Here is a 19,199-nt window from a genome sequence, read left to right as displayed (position 1 = left end):
CTAGAACAGAATAAGGATTCAGATTTATTGGAGGTATAATGGGAAGAAAGAAATATGAGTGATTTAAAAAGGAAATATTTAATCTATAAGGTATCAAAAGGAACTTTCAAACTGAAACATTGGGTAAGAAGGGGGCCAATTGGGTGAGGCTATACAGATCAGGTAAAGAAAAGTAATGGAAGAAAGTAAGGTAAAATAAGACATTGTAATACTTTAATGTATCTAAGTATGCTAAATAACATGTCAGATAAGGTAAAGTCTAATAAGTAAATTCAGTAAGGATTAGCAGTAGTTTAATTACAATATACAGCCACACCATTCAAGTATCTATACAAAAATGAATACTATAGATCCCCATGAAGATACAGAAATACAGTTTGCTATTTTTATAGTATTCAAACTAAGGGCATTAAACATAAATTAAGTCAAGAAATGCACTTTTATAATTTTACAAATTAATGAAGATTGTGTTCATATCTTTGAAGTTCATAATCTGCTTTCAGTGAAAACAAAAGATAATGTGTATGAAATGTTAGTACTCTTTTCACATGATTCTCCTTAACAAATAAAGAAGTAAACAATAAAACATTGAGCAAATATTGAATAATACATACAAAGTTGTTACTTCCATACAAGGAAATAATAATTTGTAAAACTATTATTGTACAACATGCAAACAGTTCATAAAAATTATAATTGCCTATAGTAGTAGTAACTAGTGAGTATTAATCAATTTGACACTTGTAATGAAAAATTCAGAATATGTAAATGTCTGATTTAGCTGAGTTTTTGTTTTTCTTAAGTCATACAGGAAACTAACCATAAACTATTTTGGATTATTAAATTTATTTCTTCCTCACATCTATAACATTTATGAAGAACCATATTACTTGGTGTCTCTGAGTGGGTATGGGCATATTTTACAAGTACTTTTAAAATTCTACTTTGAAGTTTTGATTAGAATATTACAACTAATCATTTTTGATCTTACATGATTAAACCATGCTTACAAATCTTTCTCATTTTAAAAATCTCATTACATTTATAATGCTCTTGTGACATTCCTAATAAATTATTTATCTAGTCGTATTAACATGTAAAGCAGTCACTAAGATAAATTGTTTTTCTATACATTAGTAGACATGATTTTCTTTCTTATTAGTAATTTTTCCAGCCATATATATACTCTGCTACTTTCATAAGCACATCAAGAATTGATTTATATATGTTCATCAAACAACTGGTTTGGTTAAGTCCTTGGTTAAGGACTTGATTTCTTTGGTATTAGTTTGTTCTTTATTAGTGTAAGCTAAAAAATGATCATTTAAGATACACTGGGTGTTTCTGAGTAAATCAGTAAACATTGTATTGAGAGATCATTTGATCATGTCCAACACTGGTGACTTCACCTCTTTTCCATCTTTGGGTTGTTTCCTTTTCCCCCCCTCATTTTTCATAGGTTGAATCAAAACCTAAAGAATTACAATACCAAATGTATAATTTTTCATAGGTTGAATCAAAACCTAAAGAATTACAATACCAAATGTGTGTATGTAGAGAGGTACAAGGTCAGCTACTCATCAGGAAAGATTAAAAACATCATAATTAGTCTGACAGAAAATTTCAACTCTTAGTATCATCACACATCAAGGTTTTTAAAAAGATGAAGCTTGCAGGTGAAGCATAATTGAAAATTTATATATGCTTACCTATCAAAAAGAATTTGCTGTTGTATGCATTCATTTACTTTAGAGCAGAGTCCACATAAAATTCTTCTACTTACTTTGTTCAGTAAGTAACCAGAGGAGCACATCTTGGGTCACACAGCTTGTTAGTTGCCAAGTCAAGCTTCAAAGCCTAGTTTTGTCTAACTAGTACCAGATCCCATTATGAAACAAATTTTTGGAGAACTCTATTTTAATACTAAAATGTAGCCTTCAAGGAATACACATAGTGGAGGGTTCTTTTGCTCCGAAATAATATCTGATTCATTCAGTATTACTAAATGCTGGGCCAAATAATCAAATGGCCATCTGAGGTGTAAACTAAACTAAAAAATGTTCTTCTAGCATTTTGAGACAATTTTACCTAGCTGTGGAAGATTTTTCTTTGATGCTAGGATATCTTTATCAATTGGGACACTAAGCTCAGAAGTCTTAAGCTAGTTTTGTTCTTTCAGTGCTTTGAAGAAGTTGCCTTGTGAAAATAATATTTAAAACAAAAATTTGTGTGTTCTCTCTCTGCATTTTTGTAGGCATAATGAAACATTTGGCATTTCTTAAACCTTTTTAATTTTTTAAATAAAACACATTAGCAACAATTAGTTCAGTGATTTTTGTCTAAAGTCAAAAGTTTACAAAAACTGATTCCTGATATAATCTAATTTGCGTCTCACCTTGTGATGCGTTTCAGCTGTAAGATCTGTCTTAACAATAATCTGGTGTAGTCAACATCGTCAGAGTACGTTTTAGTTGCCACAGCACGTATGCTTGTTGTTGACAAGAAACCTACAGAGAAGAAAGAGTGGCACCTGGTGATAGGTTAGCTCTATTTAACGTTTCACAAGTGAAAACAATGTTTAGTAATTTAGTTCTTTGGAACTCTGCAGCTGCTATTTCAAGTGATGTGTGCTGTTGAAAGGGAAGTTCTAGTTGAAAATTCAGTTGAAAAGTTTCTGTAGAGAATCTATTCCTGTCAGTTTAACAGTCTCAACCAAGCTTTCAGTTTAAACCAGCATTGCCTAACAAAAAATTATCTTTATGACTAAGAGTTTTAGTCTCACTGAAAGTGAAACGTATTTTCAGATTCCTTCAGTTATCTTTATCATCAACACAGTTACTGAATTTAGGTTTTTGCTTCAAAAGTTACATTATGGCCACAAAATGACAGTTGAACTGTAAGGAATCTTTTCTGTTGTTGCTCTTTTCAGTCAGACACAGAAAACACGACTCCTTTAAGTATCTGGTAATCACTTTATCGCGTATTAGAAAAAAGTATTAGGAATACTTTCTGTCTCTCTCATTCTGAAATCATTTTGTTGAATCTGCTGTTTTCATGCATGTCAATTATCTAAGCAAACACATGTATGTTCTTCTTGGTGACAAAATGTTTTTTCGGTTCAGCAGAAGAGTTTTTCAGGCTTCCAATGACATTTAGTTAATTATACTTAGGCATTAGTTTTTTTCTTCATAGATTTACAGTATGAATAACAACTAGACTTAGCAAATCCACAGAACTTTTCATAGTTCATTACATCTATAATCTTTTAAAAATGCCGATAGCTTGCTAGGGAGATAAAAAAAAAACATAACCTTTGCTTACTGTTTGCAAAAAAGTTATTAAGCATTGATGTCACAATATTATTCACTCTTAGTAATCATTTTCAATCTTTCTTGCATCCTATACCAGAAGTCTGAGCTTAGATACTGTTTCATGCATAGATGTAAGCCCTAAAATAGAAATGAAAAGTTTACTTCAATATAAGTAAAAGAACATACTGCAGACATTCAAGGTTTCCTTTACTCCTTTTCTTCAGTTTAAAAAAGCAAATAGGAGTGCCCGGGGGGCTCAATCATTTACCTCCAACTCTTGATTTTGGGTCAGTTCATGATCTCATGGTTAGTAAGATGGAACCCCATATTTGGTTCTGTGCTGTTAACACTGAGCCTGTTCGGGATTTTGTCTGTCTGTCTGTCTGTCTCTCTCTCTCATTCTGTGCCTCATGTGCACATTCTTTATCTTTTAAAATAAATAAGTAAACATGGGGCTCCTGGGTGGCTGAGTCAGTTAAGCATTGGACTTAGTTCAGGTTAGAACTCATGGTTCCTGGGTTCCAGCCCCTCATCGGTCCCTGTGCTGACAGCGCAGAGCCTGCTTCAGATTCTGTTTCCTTCTTTTTCTGTCCCTCCCTTCCTCCCTCCCTCTCTCTCTCAAAAATAAACATTAAGAAAAAGAAAATAAATAAGTAAACATTAAAAAAATAAATAAAAAGGCAAATACTTTAATAACAGAACAATTGTTTAGCCTATAAAACAGCATTAGAAGAACACATTGTATTATCTTCATTTAATAATTATGTCATGTATCTCAAGTGTTAGAACAATGGGGTATCTTTTGAAATTTCTCTGAACTCTCATTGTTCATTTTTTTAAACATTTATTTTATTTATTTTTTTAATGTTTATTTTTGAGAGAGAGAGAGATAGAGACAGAGACAGAACACGAGCAGGGGAGAGGCAGAGAGAGGGAGACACAGAGTCTGAAGCAGGCTTTAATCTCTGAACTGTCCTCACAGAACCCAACAAAGGTTTGAACTCAGGGACTCATGTGAGATAATGACCTTGAACTCGTGAGATCATGACCTGATCCGAAGTCGGACACTTAACCAACTGAGCCACTCTGGCGCCCCTCATTGTATTTTTTAATACCAGTTTTCCCTAAGAGTGAACAAATTAAAGATCTTCTATTATACCGAAGAATGTAAAAGACCTGTGTTTAAAGTATTTTGCTGCTAAGTCTCTGTAACACAGCAAGGGTGCTGTTAATTGGAAAGTCCCTATCAGTTGACAAGAATGTGAGTGGTAATTTTTTCTTGAGTAAAGGGATTTTGCCTTTTGGATTTCCAAGTTAAAGAGTCTTCTTTCAAATCTGGTTCTCTGGTCTATTCACTTCACACTGGCAAACATTTCACCATTTTGAGTTACATCTTCAGGTATCCACAACAAACCCTTTAAATTGTGTTCAAAGGAAAATGATAATACCATCTAGTTTGCTGATTTGACCACATCCGTGCAGTTTTTATTTTAGAGCAAGCCTTGTCATTTTCACAGGAAATGAGATTTTTTTTTTTAAATACAGGTGTCAGGCATTACTAAAAATTTTCCCCAAACAAACAAATGTCAGTTAAGTATGTACAAAAGTTTCTGTGGATTGCTGCTCTTGGTACTAGTTAACTTTTGTGAGTTATATATTCTTAACATAATGAAAGACTTCTTACTTTTCTGCAATTCATATACCCTATAGTTGCTGATTTCACTAGCAACTGTCTTCATATATAATCTGAAAACTTTGGACAGGTTTGATACACAAGGGATACATCCATTAATTCTCTGGAAAAGAAAATATTTATTGAATTTTTTATCCAATCAGAATAGCAGGTTCATAAGTAGAATTTATACAGGAGAACCTGTATAAATGCCCAACAAATGAGATTTAAAAATTAATAAAAATGCTATCAGGCACCATAACAGTTCATTTTAACAAAGTACAGCCAACTCATTTTCTAATAAGACTACACATTAAACTGGCAACTATTTAAAGCAAACCAAAATAAAACAAAAAGGAAGATTTGAGTTAGTTATTTTTCATTCCTCCTTGCTATTCATGCTTCTGGCTTGTAAGTGTGAAACAGAGAATTGTCCTTTGGTGGAATAATGGGAGGAGGTCACATTGTGATCAGTTATAAAATTTACAAATGTGATAGAGCTTAAACTGTAACAGCACCAAAGGAAAACATATCTGTCATATCTTAAATGTTATAATAATGTCATTGTTTTAGCACTCTGAGAATACAAGCTTATAATAACAGCACTTTAGTAAATGATATCCAACTTCCAATCCTGGAGAGAGCTTTCTCAGATTGCTTCTGGCTGGTATATGTTTGGTAGCTTGAGTATAAAGTGATCACAGACTTCTGTAGGCAGGCTCATCATTTCCTTGGAGATATAATTCCCTCAAGAACTTACTAGACTCCTGGTTCATTTCCTTGTAGCTAATTCCTGGTATAAGTAACCGCACCGAAAGATTTCTTCTGAATAGTTGAGCCTCTGACTCTCCTCTAATTAATCTAGCTTAACCATCCTTTCCCTCAATTCCCCTTCCAAGTCATTTGAATCTATAAATCCAGAGTGACTGCAGTAGAATAAACTATTATTTCTGTATCTTTTGATAGATGGGAACCCTATTTCACTCTATAAACATATTCTATAAGTGTATAAATATCCAATGTAAGTGTATACTATATTTATTTGCCAAATCATTGAGAATGTATGTGCAAATGATTTTTTAAGGACAAATGCAATTTCAATAGAATGCACTTAATTGGTTGCTTTAATTACCACCTGACAATTTAAGATTAGTAATTTACCACTTTACATTTTATTACATGCTACTTTGTACAGGATATCACCAGTTCTTGGCTATGTTGTCATTAATGGAAAACTTTGTTTGTATTTCACGTATAGGAAGAATATTCTTCGTTTCCTAGATGCAGAACGAGATGTCTCAGTGGTCAAGAGCAGTTTTAAGCCTGGTGATGTCATACATTATGTACTAGACAGGCGCCGGACACTAAATATTTCTCAAGATCTTCATAGCCTCCTACCTGAAGTGTCACCAATGAAAAATCGCAGATTTAAGACCTGTGCAGTTGTTGGAAATTCTGGCATTCTGCTTGATAGTGAATGTGGAAAGGAGATTGACAGTCACAATTTTGTAATAAGGTGAGTTTCTTCTGATCCTAAATATTGTAATTTCTTCAAAGATGTTTTACTAAGGAATAGAAAACTGATAGAAGTATGTTAAGTCTAGTATTGATATTAAGGATTATTGAAAGATCAAACAAATATGTATGTATGGTATGTTTTTCCATGTAGTTTCCAAATTTATATTTACCCTGGAAAATAAAGTTAAAATTATTGTATCATTGAAAGAGAAGGAGATCTTATTGTATCAGTAAGAGTCACACCAGCATTTTTTTTTTGCCAAATGACAATTTTATTAGATTTAATACACATTAAGTGACTTGTATTAAGTTTTTCCTTATATCAATTAATTTAATAGTAATTAATTCTCAATATAAAAATAGTTAATTATTAGTTAATTTTATATTAGTGAATGGAATAATTAACAATCCACTTATTGTTTATATTTATATACACTAAATTATGTAAATTTATTCATAAAGATTATGAACATCTATGTAATGATGTAACAGATGTAACTAATTTTGCCCCTTTAATGGCAATTATTTAGCAGATTCTAAGAACATAACAAGTCATAAAGCAAACTTTCAAAAAGTACATAAGCAAGTGTACATTTGATATCTTGAACCAAATTTCCTTCATTACTCTTTATATGTGCTATTTGTGTATGTTGGTATACTTTAGTTATACCAACTAAATAAATTAAACATAATTAAACATCCCTGTTTTTTGATGACAGCAGATGTTTGATGAGTCATGTGTTTGGTTAACTTTAGCTGAAAGAAACAGCAATAGAAATGGGATTGTGATGACATCATAGGTACTGGTTTTGAATTTCCAGTTCATGCATCTGAACCAATTTTTTGGCTTGTTTTAGTTTTTCAGAAAAATTTGCTGAATAAATGAAGTATGTATGTTGAAATATGGAATAGCTCCATGTAAACATAGATAGGAAAGTATACCAATTTGCCATGTTGACAACCTAAAGTTATGCTTGAATTCAGCCTGTGAAAGCATAGAGTTTGAAAGAACTTCTTTGAAATATAGCCTTAAAAATAAATATAAAAGTATTAATCGTAAGTTGGCAACCATTTTTTCATAAAATAATAATAGCCATGAAAAATCATAATAGAACACTATCAGGTGAATACATTTCATAACAATTAATAGATCTACAAACATTTTACTTTATTACCTTACTTTTTCTTAATTGGATGCAGGATCAGAGATTGACTGGGATTAGGGGGAGAAAAAAATCTCTGTCAACATGTAGAGATACAAACAAAATTTATCCAAATTAAAAAATTTGATAACGAATAACATTGGAAGTGGAGGTAATGAGCTCCAACCATTGAAGTCTGTGTAAAGTATGGTTGTGAAGAGGAAAACTAAGGCTTCTAGAATTTCTTTTTTTTTAAATTTTTTATTTGTTTTTGAGAGAGAGAGTGAGCAGAGGAGGGTCAGAGAGAGAGGGAGACACAGAACCTGAAGACAGGCTCCAGGCTCTGAGCTAGCTGTCAGCACAGAGCCCAACACAGGGCTCGAACCCACAAACAGCAAGATCATGACCTGAGCCGAAGACGGCTGCTCAACTGACTGAGCCACCCAGGTGCCCCAAGGCTTCTAGAATTTCTGAAGAGACTAAATATCAGAGGACAGGAATAATAAAGAAGTAAAGATTTATAGCATAAGTGGAAATTGTTGCAATATAAAGAGGAGAATTTTCAAGTTTGGTTAATACTGGAGGAATACAAGATCGCCTGTGACTGACATCCTTGTTCTTACATCCCTCTAAGCTTTAGCATTGGGGTCTATATAACTTTTTAGGTTCAACCTCACCTTTGATTGAAATTAAGACTGTTGTCTTAACACCTCTGTCACTTCACATAATTACCACTTCTTTCTGAGAGTGAAAACAATTAAGATAGAGTATTCTAGCAACTTTGAAGTCTGTGATACAGTATTGTTCACTATAATTACGATTCTATGCATTGCATCTCCAGGACTTTATTATCTATCTACGTGTTGCAGGTCACTTTCTGGTTTTGAGAATTTGCAAATGGTGGAGTAATTTTAGCAATAGAACTTCATGAGGTTATTTATACTTTTCTAAGCTATGATTATGTTAATTTTTATTTATTTTTATTTGTCTGTTTTTGAGAGAGGTAGAGAGAGGAGAGAAGAGAGGTGGGGGGGGAGGAGAGAGAATCTTAAGCAGGTTACACTCTCAGTGTGGAGCCCAGTGTGGGGCTCGATCTGAGGACCCTGAAAGCATGACTGAGTCAAATTCAAAAGTCAGGCACTTAACCAACTGAGCTGCCCAGGTGCCCCACTATGATTATTTGTAAAACTTACTTAAAAAGAGCAAAATAGGGACATCTGGGTGGCTCAGTCAGTTAAGTGTCCGGCTTCGGGTCAGGTCATGATCTCACAGTTCATGGGTTCGAGCCCTGCGTCAAATTCTGTATCTCCCTCTCTCTCTGACCCTCCCCTGCTCAAACTGTCTCTCTCTGTCTCTCAAAAATAAATAAAAAACATTAAAAAAAGTAAAAAAAAAGAGCAAAATAATGACCAACCCTACAAGTTTCTAACTGTTATGGAGTTACCAAGAAATATAAAAAATGAGGATAATGATCTTAATGAAGGCATTAAAATTATTACCATAATTATTTTTTTGTTTTCTTTCCCCACATTTTTTTTTACCAGTTTCCAAAAATAGAAGTTGGGTTATTCTTGATTATCATATGTACTAGGGAAATGCACCCCTGGATTAGGTTTCTGGTTTTATAAGGAAAACTTTAACAAAAGTCCAATTACGATTAGAAAGAAATAATCTCTTCTAGAGAACAATTTTGTTTGTATAATAGCTATTTGGAGAATCCATTCCTTTGAGTCTCGTGGACACAATAGATTTTAATGACATATCATTAAACCAAACTTCAGTCTTTCCCTAAGCTCTTGTCTTTCTCTTTGGAGTACTGTCACATCATCTATGTGCCAAATACCTTTTCCCTCTCTGAGTATGTGTGTCCTTTTGTTATTGTGCATGTGTTTCTTCTACCCTAGAATACCACAAAGGACTTTTGCCTTAAAACTCAACTGGAGAGTCATTTCTTGAAAGAGTTTTCCATATGTATCAAGCTGGTTGAAGTTGCTACAAATGTTGGTAACAATCTTTAGAATCTTTCAAGTTTCTCACCTTTCTAGTACCTACTACCATGTGTATGCATATCTACTGATAGTGTTGGTCATTTGATTGCATGCACAGCCTGTGTTCCCAGGTTGTTTATTTGTTTCCCACTTTTCCTGTTAGTAAGTTTGTTAAGAGAGTGATAATTTATGCCTGGTCTGCTTGCAGAGGACAGTGATTAGTTCAGTGACCCCTCAAGATTCAGGTATATCCAAGTATTATGTTCAACTTGACCTCAAACTTTATAAACCAAAGATTATTTTTAGATAAAATCTTCATTTGACATTAATTAAATTTTAAGGTTCACTTTTAGTTTTTTTCAAAAGGACTTTAAAGAAATAAAATACTTTTTTTTTGTTTAATGACTTATCAGTGTATTATTATATGGCAATAGGAATCTCTTGTTCCAAGCAGTTGTCCTATCGGGGGAGGAGGGCATGGTGCATACACTTGTCATTATTGACCTGTGAAGTATAATTTTGGAGAATTTTTTTGTTATTTTATTTTATTAGTATTATTTTTAATGTGTATTCAATTTTGAGAGACAGAGATTGAACATGAGTGGGGGAGGGGCAGAGAGAGAGGGAGACATAGAATCCGAAGCAGGCTCCAGGCTCTGAGCTGCCAGCAGAAGGCCCAATGTGGAGCTTGAACCCAGCAACCATGAGATCATGACCTGAGCCAAAGACAGATGCGCAACCAACTGAGCCACCCAGGTACCCCAGAGAATGTTATTTTTTTAATACCCACATAAGTATTTTATTTTATTTTTTTAAAAAGGGAAAACTTTACTTTTTTAATATAATTTATTGTCAAATTGGTTCCCATACCACCCAGTGCTCATTCCAACAAATGCCTTCCTCAATGTTCATCATCCACTTTCCCCTCTCCCCGACCTCCCATCAACCCTCAGTTTGTTTTCAGTATTTAAGAGTTTCTTATGGTTTGCTTCCCTCCCTCTCTGTAACTTGTTTTTATCCTTCCCCTCCCCCATGGTCTTCTGTTAAGTTTCTCAAAATACACATATGAGTGAAAACATATGGTATCTGTCTTTCTCTGCCTGACTTATTTCACTTAGCATAATACCCTCGAGTTCCATCCACGTTGCTGCAAATGGCCAACTTCTTTATCTATTTGTTAGTTGATGGACAGTTGGGCCCTTACCAAAGAACCAAAGTAATATTGAAGAAGAAAACCAAAACAGGAGGCATCAAAATCCCACTTAAGTATTTAAAAATTAGTCTATGAAAAGAGCCTATTTGTACGTTTGCCCATATAATGGTATCTTTACATAAATATGAAGACACACACACATTGTCCTGTCTTTCTTCTCTTAAAAGAAATATTCCCTTAAACAAAAAAAGAAATACTCCCTTAGTGGCAGGTTTTATCATCAATTAATCAATTAAATTAGATGATGGTTTCAGTGGGATATTACACAAAGTAAAAAGATGTGGTCTGTGTGATGCTTAAAGTAATAAATAAAAAAATAAATAAATAAAAAGAAAATCAATTAAAGCCTAGTTTGGATTCCCTAATGACTGACTAAACATGGAATTTATTTGTAAAATCGATGTCTCATATTTATATGTACTTAAATAACAGAAAAATCTACTGAAATAACAGATTCCATATATAAATGATATCATTCAGTATTTGTGTTTCTCTGACTTATTTCACTTAGTATAATACCCTCAAATTCAGTCCATGTTGACACAATTGGCAGGAGAGGAAATATTATTTTAGTATTATTCATTAGACCTACTTTTTCAGATCGAAGCATTTTGAATACTCTGGATTTGTTACCTTGAAACCAGAGGAAACTATGACTTTCTCTTGCATGCCTCTGGTTCCATAGAGTTGGCACAGACCAGGAACTATACCAAAGAATGTTCTTCATACGGATGTATCATTTTATCTCCAATATTCCTTTTCCTGTCCTGGATTACTCTTTTCTTCAAATAAAATCTATATCTATGGCATTTTAAACTAAGAAATACAATTGTAGGACTAATGATAACTTTGTTTAATCAATAAAAAGACATTGCAAATATTCAGTTGGCTACTGTTACATTGCTAACATCATTTTTCAAAGATCTATGTAGATAAAAGAAGGAAAAACATGTGATTTTAAAATTTTGAAATACTTCTCTGTACCAATATTTATAGAACCAGTCATTTAGAGGCTTCCACAGATAATTCTTTAAAAGTCTTCTCCCATCAAGGTGCCCCACATTAACTACAATTCTGCCCATTGCAACACATTTGTTTGGTATAATTCTAATTGTCATGTAAAATGAAAATGTGTTAAAAGGTAAACATTAAATTATATTCCCAAAAGTATCAGTAACGTACTACATTAGTTTATTCATACAACAAACCTGTCATGGCCAACCATGGCACTCAGGCCAGTCCATGAGTGGAGCAGTTATAAAAATGATTATCTATACATTCCTTTGCACATTCCTTCTGTGAGGGGTCAGGAATAATCACTGAAAAGAGACATCTCTAAACACACATGGTAAATTTAAAATATTTGTCTGTGGCCAGCTCCATTAGTTCAAGTTATGCAGAATGATACAAAATATTTGAAAGAGACAATAAGGAATGCTTGCTATACTGAATGAGACTGTCCAAACTCGGAATTTTGTGTGAAGTCTTTGAAATATTGAAATACGCCATAAGAATTCTACATAGGTAATTTATCTCTAGATATCACACATAATACATTTTAAGAAGTTATCATAGAGCATTACAGGGCATTAGTATAGTGCTACTAATTGTCTCACAGCCCCAACATACACTGAAGAGAACATACCGAACAGCTACACAACTTCTAGAAATAGCCAAGCTGTCAGTAGACTCAGTCTCTTTCATGAGGTGTGGAACAAAATCCAACGCAGTCTAAAGAGCATGGTGACTTCTACTATAGTTATATTGTACACTGGTTGGATCCGCTTTTAGACTTTACATACAATCTATGGGATAATCCTAATAGTACTTTCCCTGAGCCAAATTTAATTTTGAAAGCTCTTTAATATCACATGAAGAAGAATAATGGTCATCACTAGAAGCTTCATCATTAAGTTTAAAAAACTGGTAAGCATTGAAAAAATATCCTATTGATATTAATTTCTATATTTTGTGTTTGGGCGGCCTGATATATGCTAAACATTGGAGAGACACTCAACACTGCACAGGAAAACCATTGCCTAGTATAGAATTCAGAAGTACAAGCCAAGTTCATTGTAGATGCTACTGAGTGAAGTTGTATGCTTTCCATGCTTTAGTTTATTTTTTTAATTTAGAATCTGACATCATTGTATAAACTATCTTTACCTAAAGCATCACAGTTTAGCTACTCACAGAGCCCAGAGAGTGATAGAATTGCCTCTACAAAAATCTCTGCCCTGTTCATCCCACACATACATATCTAAAAGTATGCTGCAAAATTTCAAGAATTTATAGAGTTTAGAAGATGGTATATATCATTTATATATCATCATAGGCAAAGGAAAACAAGTTTAGAAAGCTACTTTTATGCAATCTGTTTAAAGTAGCTTTTAAATTTTTTTAGGTTGTGTAGTTGTAAAATTATTATAACAGTGTATATTTTACATTAGAGTATACAACTATTTAGTGGCGAAAATTGCTTTGGATTTTGGAAAAGAATATTTAAAATGCTTTTAAACTTTCCTTCAGTGATTTTTTAAATTTCTCACATAATTTACTCCCATGTGAGTTTACAAAACAGTACATTCTAATATTTGCCTCTACTCAAGAATTTCATGAGCTTAGCAACAGTGAATTTCTGATGACAACAAAAACTTCAGATAATTCTTAATACTGATACTGAGAGATGGCAGAGAACAAACCATCACGCCATCTACCTGATTCCTTTCACCTCCCCTTAGTATGGGAAAGTGATGGTGTCTTCTTTCCTTTTTCTGTGGTATCTGGAGACGGAAGGAAATGTCAAGCAAACTATCCATACTGGGTTTTTATAGAAGACAGACTGTGTCCAGTCTGCTAAAAGTAAATATGATCCCTCTTTGTATTACCTTTGACATCATGTCGGAAGACTGAGAGAGGAGAGAATCAACAGTTGCAAACAGCAACTGCTATTTTTTTGATCATCATATGCTGCTCTTCACTGTGCTTAAAGAGAGATACTAGGAATAGCAAGTATCAGTTGAGTGATTCAGAAATAGTTACCTGAGAGCTATAAAACACCTTTCTTCTGTTTGGGCTAGTTGAAATTTCAAATTTAATTTAATTTATTCCTTTCCTTTGCACCTCTTTTTTCTCCATTTTATGATATCCCCATCTTCCCTCCAGCCTAGACCACTATCTTCTATTTGCTCAGTTTCTCCTTTGTTATTCATCATCCTAAGTTCCTGACATGCTCGACCAACTCTCTCCTAATTTCCTCTTGGTTCATTTTTTTCCCTTAAAATATAAAATCAGCAATGAGAGGTTAATTAAAATTATCTATCTATATACCTACGTATGAATACTTATACATATATATTTATGTAAGTAAATCCTTGCTACTCAAATTGTACTTCTGAACTACCAATGTTGTCATCACCTGGGAGCTCGTTAGAAATACAGAATCTCAGAACTTGCAGCAGACCTGTTGAGTCAGAATGCACATTTGGTCACAGTGCTCAGGTGATTCTTACATGCTTTAAGGTTTGAGATGTATTGGACATCTCAGTATATGTAGACACTAAGCTCAGGTAAGCTGAAACTCCTAATATGTTTAGTTTATTTAGCCTGTATCTTCAGGATCTAGATGAAAACTGATGTGCTGAAGAATATATATGCTATGTAATTATTGAATGAAAGAATCAATGTAGGACTTAAGAAAAATGCAGTTTGTGTTCATGTATTGTTGTCTTAGAGTTTATACAACATTGAATTTCAAAATTAATATGTTAAGAGGAGTCATCCATAAGTAAAGTTCATTTAAACCCTTACAATTAAAAAGAAAATACAGAAATGTGAAGAGTTATATAGTGAAATATGCTAGATGTCAAAAAGCTAGGTTCCTGATAATAGGAGCATAATATTGGACAAATATCTAATTTTTCTACTGTAATAATAATAATATAGGCCTATCATTTCAAAGGGTTTTTATAGTGTCAGTTGGGAAATCTAATAAATAAAAGAATAAACTGTAAAAATAATTAATGATGAATGATACTAAAACACATCTTGCTTAATTTAAATGTTGTAGTTGAATATTAAATTTGTCAGTACATTTTCTAATAGTCATGTACATTGACTAGAAATGCAAATTCTTATTGTCTGATATATACAAGAAGATATACTTTCCCCAAATTTATCAAATATGCATATAGTTGACACTGAATAACATACATTTGAAAGGCGAAGACACAGACAGGAACACTTCCTAGATAGGAGCATCTATAAAATCTGAGTATGTAATATTAGAAATAATTGCAGTGAAGATATATATTTCTTCAGGAAACTGAAGTAATAAGATAAAAATATTTTACTTTATGATAATCAAGCTTCCTAAAAGAAGGGATAGTATGTTTCAAAAAAAAGAAAAAGAGGAATTGATTCCCCTTGACTGATACAATGCATTTTTATAACGTAATCAATTCTTGATTCTCCACTAGTGGGTAACTTATGGCAAACTTTAAATCATCCTCTTGACCTTCTCTGAATGCTAACTCTTACAGCAAAATAGACTCTTTTCTGGCAGAGAAAAATATTTCTGCTTTTCTCCATGTTCATGAAAATGGCCTTAATTCTTTCCCCTCCACTTTCACAGAAAATATGTTTGTCTTTAACTCAAATGTGATAACTGCAAACAGCTAAGCTTCTGGTAATGAGCCAGGTCCAAGGCATTGGAAAGATTTAAAAACATTTTTTTTTTTTTATCAGAGTCACCTGGGTGACTTAGTCGGTTGAGTGTCCAACTTTGGCTCGAGTCATGATCTCATGGTTTGTGGGTTCAAGCCTCACATTGGGCTCTGTGCTGACAGCTCAGAGCCTGGAGCCTGCTTCAGATTCTCTGTCTCCCTCTCTCTGTATCCCTCCCCTGCTCATGCTCTATCTCTGTCTCTCTCTCAAAAATAAACTTTAAAAAGTTTGTTTTGATTAAAATAACCACTTTATATTTTATATTTTAGGGATAGTTCCACTGCATATGCAATATTACTCCATATATTTTCTATCATATTTTTACTTAATATTTTATTCATATTTTGGATTTTGAAATTTTGCAGTTTTTATAAAACAAATTATCTTTGTTGTGTCTTTTGATTTTAAACATACAATTCATGTTCTAGATAGAAATCAGAATTTCCATTTTACATAATTATTTATGATTTTTTAAATTTAACTTAAAACCAAATATGGGCTTCCTTATGGATTGTGACCTGAGATGAAAGTCTAACTTTTTTCCCCCAACCACATTATTCTTTGGATAAAAAGATTTTATCTAGAGGAGATCATTTTTTAAAATGGAAATGACAATGAATAACTATTTTAAGTTTTAGAACATTGACTTAAAATACATATCCCATTTTCTAAAGACACATTATTATAAATAGATACAATTTCTCATCTATCAATCTAGCAAGGATTTTTAAAACTTTTAATATTCAGTACAAAGTTGTGTTGATACTGGCACTCCTTCAAAATGCTTTCAAATATGTAACTTGATACAATTATTTAAAAAATCAAGTTGATAAAGTCTACAAAGCCTTGCAAATAATGTATTCCTTTATTTACTATTTCCAGTTGTAGGAATCTATCCAAACATAAACAATTGCTTAAATATGAAGGAATTGTATAATGCATGACAAAAAAGCTTAAGTAAATTATGGTATATCTGGATGGTTTGTTATAAGCAGTGGAAAAGAGGAATCTAAGGCAAAGAAACCAGTAAGCATAAAGACAAATACTTTCCATGGTCTTAGGTTAGGTAGAGTTTGGGACCATTCTGCTATGAGGTTCAAAATGAGAAACAATGTGGAAGGGAAATGTCCAGGTATATTGGGCTTACATAATGAAAGATCATTATACCCTGTGTAGGATTTACATAGTATCCTGTAGCTCAAAAAAGGTCCTTAGAGTTTGTTGGTTTGTTTCTTCTTGTTGGGGTTTTATTATTGTTATAAGCAGAAGTGAGATATACTTAGAGGTACAGAAGGATAAGCATATTTACAGATTAAAGGACCATAATAATAAACAAATCAAAGATAAAATAAAAAGAAGAGCACTGAATAAGGAAGATACTAGAGGAGGCAAAATGTGATGAAATCCAATGCATACATAGGACAGAGAAAGATGGTATGACTCATATTAATATAAAATGATAATCAAGAGATTATCATTTCCTGATACAGTTGAGTATTAGCAAATGGTGAGTTGATCAATCCTTCTGTAGAGTTTTAAAATATGGCTTCAGTTTTGGATTTAAAGTATTTCTAATTTTTCAACTAGCAAACTCATCTGTAATAGACATAGGCCCAAAATATCTTCTCCAAAATCAAATACAAACCTTTCAGCGTTTATTGTTTCAAGCATACTTAGCATAGCTTTGATCTTTCTTATAATTTATTCATTAACACTTTCATTTTTTTTTAATCTAAGGAAATGGAGATACAAAAATGGAGAATAAGTCTCTAAGTTTGAGATGATCATAGTCTAGTGAGGGAGATAAAGCAATGATGAAAAATGTGCCCATTGCTTTATTCAAGTTATACAGAGAAGTAAGGACTGGTAGTGAAGTAGAGAGGAGACATAAGCTGATGGTCAAGGATGGTTTCCTGAGGGAAGCACCACTTGAGTTCACTAAGAAGGTAAATATAGAAAGGAGAGAAAAGAGAGTGAAACCAAGTCCAAATTGGATCCAGTATGCACGGAGGGACCTGAGTATGGAAGAAAGTGGCTTTTCCAGTCCTGCGGAGGGTTCCAGCACGCTAGAATAGAAGGCTGTGTGGGTGAGTGGAAGCAGATGAGGCTGGAGAAGGAGGCTGAGACACAGGGAACCAGGGAGCCTGGGGCCTTCCTAAGGAGATTGGACTTTGTTTTGCAGGTAGTCTGTAAAGCCCCTCAGTAGAAGAGAAATACGGCCAAATTTAAATTACAGGAAGATTTCTAGGTGATAGATAAATTGGAGAGGGATAAAAATGGTACTAGTGCACACAGTCTAAGGTAGAGATGATGAGGGCAAAGTCAGAGAGTGACAGTCGAGCTAGAGTGCAAGGCAAAATAAGGAAATAAAAGAATGAAATGGACCGTATAATAGGTGGAAATACAAATGACAATAAACATGAATGTGGTACATTTTAAAATGTGATATTTCTTAGATGACAAAAATTAATCTTGAAGAAACCAAAGTGGTTCCCATTGTTTCCTCTGAGTTACTCAGGCTTAGGTTAACCGTTTTTCTGTAGGAAAAAAAGTTTGAGTGACTTTCCTGAGTACACACAGTAAGGGAAGGAAGCAACAATAGAGCTTTTTCCTCCGCTACTCAAAGCTTAGTGTTTATTTTTAAATTAAGATTGGAAACATTTATATTTTTAATTAGAAATAACAGTTTCTGCTGTACTAGATCAAGAGGTTTTTAGTTGTATGTTTACTTTGAGACATGAAGACCAGTGAGAGATTGTCCTTTTAGGGTACATCTCAAATTTTGATAACGTATCATGAAAACAGAATGAGGAATGCCATTTTAATGTCTGATATTTCCACAAGCCACCAGCAATTCTTTAAAGTAGGCTAACAAAACAAATCTAACAACAAATAAAACCACACATACACACAAAATGGTAACTATGTAAGATGATGGATATTTTACTAACCTTTGTTTTGGCAATTATTTCAATATATATATATGTATATAATCACATTGTATACCTTCAATGTACACAATATTATATGAACTATATCTTAATAAGGTGGGAAAAACAATTTAGAAAATCACAGAAGTACAAAATAAACAACAATCTGACTTTATAGTGAGCAGTTTCCTCTAGTTATGCTCTATGGACATTTTGTAGGAAATTCCTTTTAAAAGATTTTTTTAATGTTTATTTATTTTTGAGAGAGAGACAGAGACAGAGAAAGACAGAGACATAGTGTGATCAGGAGAGGAGCAGAGACAAAGGGAGACAGAATCCGAAGCAGGCTCCAGGCTCTAACTGTTAGCACAGAGCACCATGCGGGGCTCCAACTCACAATGAGATCATGACCTGAGCTGAAGTCAGAGGCTCTACGGACTGAGCCACCCAGGTGGCCTTAAAAAAATTTTTTTAATGTTTATTTTTGAGAGAGAGAGAGGAAATTTCTTTTTTAAAAAAAGTTTATTTTGAGAAAGAGAGAGAGAGCGAGAGTGCACGCGATTGGGGGAGGAACAGAGAGAGAGGGAGAAAAAGAATCCCAAGCAGGCTCCGCACTGTCACTGCAGAGCCAATGCAGCGCTGGTAGTACTGGTGAACCGCGAGATCATGACCTGAGCCGAGATGGAATCAGATGCTTAAC

The 19,199-nt window shown here is 33.5% G+C and overlaps 1 protein-coding gene across 2 annotated transcripts in view; it reads left to right on the top strand.

Moving 5' to 3' along the window:
• ST8SIA4 (ST8 alpha-N-acetyl-neuraminide alpha-2,8-sialyltransferase 4) overlaps positions 1–19,199 on the top strand; it is a 100,956-nt gene that overhangs the window by 8,915 nt on the left and 72,842 nt on the right. For both annotated transcript variants that reach the window (XM_029942645.1, XM_029942646.1), the window contains exon 3: positions 6,242–6,499. In XM_029942645.1, the coding sequence (XP_029798505.1) occupies positions 6,242–6,499 (258 nt within the window). The remainder of the gene's footprint in view (positions 1–6,241; positions 6,500–19,199) is intronic.

This window comes from Suricata suricatta, chromosome 6 (genome assembly GCF_006229205.1).
Source record: "Suricata suricatta isolate VVHF042 chromosome 6, meerkat_22Aug2017_6uvM2_HiC, whole genome shotgun sequence".
Taxonomy (NCBI): domain Eukaryota; kingdom Metazoa; phylum Chordata; class Mammalia; order Carnivora; family Herpestidae; genus Suricata; species Suricata suricatta.
The sequence above is the reverse complement of the archived record's forward strand: the minus strand, read 5'-3'. Positions and strand labels throughout refer to the sequence as shown.